The 8,701-nt window shown below is 40.9% G+C and overlaps 1 protein-coding gene across 1 annotated transcript; it reads left to right on the forward strand.

Annotated features, from left to right (window-relative positions):
• The first annotated feature begins 5,079 nt into the window (after nt 1–5,079).
• hspb7 (heat shock protein family, member 7 (cardiovascular)) lies at nt 5,080–8,283 on the forward strand. Its single transcript, XM_030734242.1, has 3 exons — nt 5,080–5,405; nt 7,501–7,625; nt 7,785–8,283. Exons 1-3 carry the CDS (start codon nt 5,240–5,242, stop codon nt 7,962–7,964), a joined length of 471 nt encoding a protein of 156 aa, XP_030590102.1. The 5' UTR covers nt 5,080–5,239; the 3' UTR covers nt 7,965–8,283.
• The last annotated feature ends 418 nt before the right edge of the window (nt 8,284–8,701 follow it).

Here is an 8,701-nt window from a genome sequence, read left to right on the forward strand (position 1 = left end):
TTAATTAATTAAAATAAGTTGAGGTCTGAAACCAAAGTGATTTTCTGATATTTATTGAAAGTAAAGAGTAAACCTTTGCAAAGGGATCAATACAGCACAGTCTCTGCACCAGCACTGACCAAGGAACAAAATAACAGCTCCTTTATACTCACTGTGTGGATACAATCTTGTTCTGTTAGCTGTGGGGAGTTCCAGTTCCCACCACCATGTAGGCATCAGCATGATAATAACCTACGTCATGACCTTGGACTCGGCTTACATTTTAGTTGTTTTCTCGTCTTCAGACACTCAGTCTTTGTACTAGAAAATTACAATTACATACCCAAGAGGTAAACAGAGGTTATTAGAGTTGAAACACAAATTTTTCCATTACACATACAACAGGAGTAAATGTTTCAGCTGCTAAACAATAACAACATTTTTGTTTTTCTCCATGCCAACATTTTACAAAACATTATGAAATGCCTCCCTATTTGCCACATGCTGCCTATATAAAAACACGTAAACTCAGGGTTATTTTATTTTAAAAATTAGAAGTATGATTGCTGTGAGTCTCAGTCACACTATCTCTCTGTCTCACACACACACACACACACACACACACACATGCAGACTCCTTTTCTCAGCATAAAACTTGTTTCCATGGGAACAGCACACTGAGCCAGACAGAGATTACGTTACTTTACTCTTGTCAACAGTCCCTGCTGCCAGCCTGAGAAGTTTTCCCTTCTGGCAAATGAGTAAATAAGCCATTCAATTTACTTCTTACAGTTTCTGAATCCCGAAGCTGAATATGAATGCACCTGCAAATATAGATAAAGCTTTATTTGAGAGTGAAGTCACAAATGAAATGACCTGTTCATTTTCTTTTGTAAGCGCAAGAGGAGAACTCCTTATCTGTGATAAACTGAGGTTCTAAAACGCTTTCCTTACAGCAGTATTTCAGTGTCCCCATGCTTAATCCTTAGAAGACGACATTACTGATTATTACAACTGTAGTGCTGCACCAATTAAACCCAACATGTAGTAAAACAGCATGTAGATGCATGTAACGTGTTGCCCTGTATTCCACTGTATCCTTGATTTGCAGGATATTTTTGTCTCTGAAGGTCATAGCATATGATTCGCCTAATTTCTCACACTCATTAAACCATTCAGGGACCCCTGTGGATGAGTACTAAAAGAGACCACTCCCATCAGAATAGAAATATTTTGCCATAGCATAAAGGTGATCACTCAACACAGCTTTGTACTGATTTACAGTGGCTGCCCTGGAGGGAAAGAGTGGAGCCAAAACACGCCAACAAAAAGCCCCCTGCAGTATAACACAGTCTGTGAACACCACCACTGTTGCCTATATGTATATACAGGGGTTAAAGTTGGATTTGGCAGTTGGGGGGACCCTCTGGGGAAAGAATTGCTTAGAAATAAGACAGAAAATAACTTGTTTGTGAGCACCAGCAGATTTTTCTTCGTTTAAGGCTGTGATCAGCTGACCTGTGCTGCTACTCCTACATTCACTGCTCTTTGTGGATTTGACAAGATATAAGCAGCTGTGTCACAAGTTCAGTCTAATCAGCATCATCTTTAACATAAATTGTCTGCTACCCTTAACACAAACACCACAGCCTGCTCTGCACTAGTCCAACACAGAGCATCACTGCAAACTTCACCACAGTGCTGCAAACTAACCTTTGAATTACACAGAATTAGTACACTTCAAGTTGTTTGCCAAGACTTAGAAACGTTAAAATGAATGAGGACATTAAATGTTAGCTTTAAATTTCCAGTTTATCAACTAGCTGAACAGCCCTCACCTCTAGAAATAATCTTTCACCTACTTCTCCTGTCTCCACCTTTGTCCATCTCTGAGTCGCATATTAAGGTTTTTTTCTCTCCCTGTGAGAGGAAAGCAGCTGTACCTTTAACTAGCAGCCACATTTTGTGACTGTGCAGAAAGAGTTTGTGTGTTTGGGGGTGTATGCTGAGCATTTTGAAAAGTTGTATTCAAAATTACCACGCCACTTAAAAAATATAAAAACAAAAGATAAAATAAAATAAAATGTTATTCCATTTGTGCTTCCTCGTCTTCTGGAGCTAGCTAGATGCTTCAGTGTCGTAGCCGCAACTTTACATCTGCACCATGAACGCATCACAGGCCTGAAAAGGTAATAAAGAGGCGTTCATGGTGAGAGCGGGCGGTGGGATATCACTGTTTTGAGATGACCTTCCAGCTCAGCCACAGTCTATCACACTGGGATTTGTCTGCAGCATTATGTAATACCCAGCAGCTGAAACTGACACAAGTTGTGTGTGTGTGTGTGTGTGTGTGTGTGTGTGTGTGTGTGTGTGTGTGTGTGTGTGTGTGTGTGTGTCACTAGTTGGGCCAGAATGGTTATGTTTATTCACCTGAAAATTATTAAGGCCAAATATCTAAGATGATGTTATTTAATTGCAAACAAAATATGCATTTATTTCGATTGTGCAGTACTTAATGAGATGCATGTTTGTCAGTCATGTAAACCTGCTGTGTTTTTCAAACCAGACTGTACTTTTTGTTTGCTTTTAATAATAATTATCATCTTTGGTGCTAAACTTAAATCCAGAATAAACATTTATCCGGTTTCTGCCCTCAGAAGTCAGCGTATGGTTTATGTCTCTCCCCATTCGCCACCCACATATTGAATGCTTTAAGGTGGCGAGTATACTGATGCCTCGACTGCCCATTTTTTTTTTCCCTTAATTTCTTTATTACATTTTTTCCAATACAGCAAAATTACAAAAATAGAGAAAGAGGAAAAAGAGGAAAAGGCAACAAAAAGACAAAGAACAGTAAAAAGATAAACTCAACATTTTGCAACTACCGGTAGTCATCACAGCCATATGCAGGTAAACTGAAAAACCAAGCAAATAAGGCACTAATTACCCCACACCCCTATATTGTAAAAAGAATTACTGAACATGAGTGAAACCTGTGGAACATATAAATATTTGTAAATGTAAAGGAAATGAAGCAGGAACATTTTTCACATCCCTCCTGCATTTTACACACACATACACATGCATACTTATGCACATAGTACACATATATACAAATAAATGAAAGAGAAAAAAAGGGTAAAGTAAATAAGTGAATAATAAAATTAAAATAAAATAAGGAGCACCCAGGTTAGATAGATAAATCACAAATAAATAAACAATACATAAACAACAGAAAGTATCTCACCTATTCTCCTCCCCCAACTAGTCGAACGTCCATCTGATTTAATTTCATTCATAAAATCATAGAAAGAAGGGTCTGGTTTTCTTTTAACCCTTTTTGTTGTAGCTCCTATTCACTTATTATGGACTTGTTATTTAGAAAAAACTAAATCCATAATCAGTTCATTTAAATACACTTAACTGAACATATTTCAGATTCAACCCCTCAAGACAAATTTTCTGTTACAACACTGATGTGTTTCTGTTTCCTCTTTAGTGTTTTTCCACCCCGTCCTTCTTGTCCTGTGATTGCTCCATCAGACTCGCCCTCGTCTGTGCCCACCGCTCATCATCTCATCATCGGTGCTCATCCCGATCCACCCCGCTGTGCACTCTCTTCTCTTCCATTGTTTTCTCATAATTGAAATTGTTCAGTAGCTTCATCATTTAAATACTGCGAGAGGCTGGGAAAACCATCCAGTATTTCATAGAACTAATGGAAAAGTTGGGAAAACGCTGTGCATAGGTTGTGAGTAAGAGAAAAGAAAGTAGTAAGGAATGGAGAAAAAATAAAACTGAACAGCTTCACTGACTTTTCTCATAGCATTCATATTTTTGGACAACCAGCAGCTTGGGCCTCCATTAGAGGTTCGAAATACTGATTCATTTCTACTTCTGAAATTAAAGGGCACAGTGAACCAACAATATTACTGCTGTTACTGGGTAGGGAGGAGGCTCTGTTAGGGAGGTGGTGAGGTGCTGGGCTGGATTTAGACCTTCAGCAGGGGGCTTTGGGCTCTGCACTGATAAGACTGGAAGCAAATAGCACAGTTTAAATAACCTTGCACAGTGGATTGCCACAAATTTACCATACAGAATGACTGCAGTGGCACTTACTGGATGTTAAAAACTGAGGTTCTGATCTCTGACTTGCATATAATGTGTCTTAGATGCACTGCTGCGACCTTCTTTTGACTGGAATAATAAACCACAAGTCAACTAGGCAACCTTAGAGAGCAAATAAATGGATTTTAATGGATTAGCTGTCAGCAGCACTAACTAGAAAAAAAGCAGCAGAGAGTGTTTACTAATCATGACGGGCTGCGCGCTCCATGCAGATATTAATAGCCACAAAGCAATGTCAGTACCGAGCACACTGCCCCCATCCATGGCTTTGTTTTCAAGCACATTCTTTCCATCTTTGCTTTTCTCCAACTTGTCTTCTGAAAATAGAGGTGAGGCTCCTTTTTGGCTTTTGATTTCACTTTGCTCGCTTCACTCGGGCTTCACAGAAGACAGCGGCAGCATTTCCTAGCACATCATTAAGAGATTAAATTAATAAACATTAGTCATCAAATTGGATTTTTGTTGAAACTGGGGCTCCGTGAGAGCACAGACATCTCTATAATGAGATGGAACCATGCCGCAAAGTGCCATACGCTGTCATTAAATGGCAGAACCATGTGTGGATCCAGTTTCGGGTCAAAGACATGGCACTGAATATTAGAAAGAAAGGAGAAGAAACAGACAGATGGAGTGACGGAGAGCAGGGGGAATTAAAGAGAGGGTAGGAAAGCTATTTCAGGGATGACGTGTGATGGAACGACAACTGTTGTTCCCCTCAGCCCCTGCTCTTTCTCTGCCTCTCTCTATCAAATCCCACTCTGTCTCCCTCTCTTAACCTTAGGCCCTTCAATGCCCAGAACTTTTCCAACCACAGACCCATCTCTTCATCAGCTCTCTGAGTCTCATGATAAATTTAGAACACTATTCCCAATGAGCTGTGCCTTGTGTGACACGTGCCACCTCCCAGCCATGCATGGGACTGTATAGTATATAAGGGTCGTGGGTAAGGTGCTGCAAGAGACTGAGGAAAGGGTAATACTACAAAAAATACATAAATAGAAAAAAAAAAAGACAATTAAGGTAGACAGAAGAGCTGTGTGCACAGCTATAGTCACAAGAAGAATCAGCTCTCTCCGCCTCCCTCTTCTCTCCTTTTCACTCCTCCTCTGCCTTACCCAGCACTCAGCCATCCATGAGTGTAACCAACTCCTCTGCCTATCGATCGGAGCGGAGTTTCCACCAGACTTCATCCTCAACTACGTCCTCTGGTAACCCATACATGGAGAAGAGCCGGGGACTGTTTGCTGAGGACTTTGGCTCCTTCATGAGGCCCGGGAGCGACACCATGGGTTTTTCCAGTAAGTTGAAAGTAAATTAAGGTCTCTGGCATTCATTTTTGTATATACAAGGGGTATAAAATTAATAGTAAAAGAGAGCTGAAGGAACAGCTTTGACCCGAAAGAAGATTTATGTCTGCTTGGAGACAATTTGTGCACAGCAGTGTGTTTCTGTCCAAGTTAGAGATAAAATATCTTCAGTTGGAAGGAGATGGTGTGGTTGCTCTATGTGGGCAGATGTTTTTCTAAGGAATACTGTAGCCAAGGTGCTGAAAGAAGAAACTGCACACACTCCATGTTGGATGTGTATTTTCATTATAAAAAAGAAAATGTAAAAAAAAAAAAAAAAAAAAAAATCTTTCTGTTTTAAGAGTGATTAAGAGTCTACACATGTGTTTAAAACAGGGAGACGAGGAGACATTTCACTTCATGCAGCCTGGTTCCTCTTCTAGCTCAGTAATGTGTCCACTTTGGTGTGACCTGCTCTGTATCACTTCCCTGCTGAGCCACAAAGACGTGTGAATGTGTGAAATCTGAACTTTAAATGGTCTCGCAGTCCGTGTGCCAGGGGGCAGAGCTGTTTTGTTCTGTATAGGTGCAGCAGAGAAGATTTGGGGTGGATGCTGCTAAGAAGAACATAAAGCGAACCCACACACACACACACACACACACACACACACACACACACACACACACACACACACACACACACACAGTACGTGCAAACCTGGGAATGCTGGACTGACTGCCAGCAGTGTGACTTCACACACTGAGTATCTGGGATGACGCCTGAATAAGGAATGACCATGTGGTTGCCCGGTGACCAGTGCGCACACACACATACACATACACACACACAGTGAAAGTGAGGTCACATAATTAAACTACCTACATGTGAAGTCAGAGCTATTATCAGTCACACACACACTCATTTCCAGTCCGCTGGCGTGTGTGTGACGTCATGCACCACGCAGTCCTTCAGTGAGCTCAGAGTCCGCGGGGAGAGAAAATACGCCACACTTTTTTCCAAGACTGACTCACCTATCAATCCCTGGATTTTTAGCATGGATTACAGCTGTGCCTCTCTATAATTCTTGCATTCACATTGGTCATGGATCAAATGATTATGTAATGTTAAAGGTTTACAGCAGTGACAAACCCACAAACCATCTTTTAGCTGTTTTTTTTTTTTTTTTTTGCCTCCAAACTGCTCTCAGAAACTTTAAGTCAGCTGGAAACAATCAACAACAACAAAAAGCTCTGGTAAACTCACTGTGCTGCTTACTGAACATCACAGGAGAGATGGTTAGTAACTGAGCAGCTAAAAATACAGATATATTCTCTAAAGAGGTGGTGCAGGCCAAAACAGAGCAAAAATGAAAGTGAACATGGACAAATTACACCTTAAATCAATCTCATTAATGCATCATATTTTCTGTCCATATGAATATGAACAAGCTAAAGAGAAAAGAAAGGAGAAACTATCAGTGAGACATACAGGTGAAAAACTAATAGAGTAAAATATTTTTTGTAAAAGGAGATCTAGAGTTCAGTTTGAAATAATAATGGTTTGACTGCAAAAAAAGAAAAAAAAAACACACACACCATCCCTCAATTTCCTATCAAATCTGATAGCAGGGAATGTAACTGATCCACTGCATAGCTACAAAAAAAAGACACTTAATGCTAAACCCAGGAAAGTAAGAACTGCAATAATTAAGTTGCATGTTCAGCTTTTGTTTATCTGCACTGACTCCATTATATTGATAACAGAAGACACGTTCACCTAGAACAGATCGTGACTTACTGCAGCAAAAGCTGAGACGCTGATAACATATAAAATTGCATTAATAAACATAACTGCAGATCTCTCAGTGGCACGATGCTCTTTCAAGTGAATGAGTGCCTATGAGCAAAAACACTGCTAACCCATCCCTAATGAAACACCACCTGCAGGTACTCCAGTGACTAACAGCACACAGTTCTCAGACTAGAGTTTAAAAATGAAAATCTGTGAACATTAATTGTGTGAGATACACATGCCTCGCACAATTAATTGTACTTCCCAGATTCCTCTTGTGCTCTAACACCCCTTCTCACCCTGCTGTGGTTTTAGGTGGAGCTGGGAATATCAAGACTCTTGACGATTCATACCAGTTCACAGTTGACGTGCGAGACTTCTCCCCTGAAGATATCATCGTCACCACATCCAACAACCAGATAGAAGTTCGTGCAGAAAAGGTGGGTAGGGGGTAGGAGGTGGGGGGTGTTGAAATAATGCGAATCTTTCCCAGAATCCTATTTAAAGGCCTCCCCATTAATGTGAGCCAAATAAATCCTAACCACGCATCCGTCTTCACCGTACATCACGTCATCTCTAACACTCTCTCTCTTTTGCAGTTGGCCCAGGACGGTTCAGTGATGAACACTTTCACTCACAAGTGCCAGCTACCCGAGGATGTGGATCCCACCTCAGTGACATCATCACTGGGGACCGAGGGGACCCTTACGGTCCGGGCGCGGCGAAACCCGGCCAAACACGAGCTCGTACAGACCTTCCGCACCGAGATCAAAATCTAGAGAGGGGCCGACCCCCCACCTCTTGTGCTTTCACACCACTTCCTGTACTTCTTATCCTCACTGTCATCATTCTATTCTACTTCAAACACACAGAGTTGACACTGTGCTCTGTGACACAATGCCTCATTTATGTTCTGAGTTAGTTAATCCCATATATAAACAATGGGACATGCACATAATGTAAGGAGACACAAAGGGCCACAGGAGCACCATTTCCCATAATGACACACACACACACACACAAACACACCTACCACAATTAAACGATCAGTTAACGACTCCGCTGCCCCCTGATGCGATTCTAAAACAGTCACTCCTAAAAATGATAATTTATTGTATATTATTATTTGTGTGAATAAAATGATACTGCTTTGACAATAAGTCATCCTGCTCTGTGAAATGCTTTTGATGAACATCTGAGCTTGAAAATTATTGATTGGAAATATGGAGTTTGGGGATTTGGGATCGCTACAGTTTTGACAGAAGTGGAGACATGTTCTGAGGAGTGGTAAGGGGTGCACCGCGGGGACTCTAACCCTATGACCCTTGAGGAATCACTATTCTCTGTATGACTTGCCTTAGACCACTGTTATATTAACCATCCTACACACACACAAAAAAAAAAGAAAAAAAAAAAACATCTGGGTAAACCTTGAGCGCCATGAGGCAAACTACCCTTGAAATCAATATGAAATAGACTTGGCATTCAGTGGTGTACAGAGGTGCTTCTATTCAGT

This window comes from Archocentrus centrarchus, chromosome 7, assembly GCF_007364275.1.
Source record: "Archocentrus centrarchus isolate MPI-CPG fArcCen1 chromosome 7, fArcCen1, whole genome shotgun sequence".
In the NCBI taxonomy this organism is placed as follows: Eukaryota; Metazoa; Chordata; class Actinopteri; order Cichliformes; family Cichlidae; genus Archocentrus; species Archocentrus centrarchus.

Coding starts and splice junctions, on each gene's coding strand:
- hspb7 (XM_030734242.1), top strand. CDS start 5,240: ATGAGTGTAACCAACTCCTCTGCCTATCGATCGGAGCGGAGTTTCCAC. Junction 5,406..7,500: donor CGACACCATGGGTTTTTCCA/GTAAGTTGAAAG, acceptor CTGTGGTTTTAG/GTGGAGCTGGGAATATCAAG. Junction 7,626..7,784: donor TAGAAGTTCGTGCAGAAAAG/GTGGGTAGGGGG, acceptor TCTCTTTTGCAG/TTGGCCCAGGACGGTTCAGT.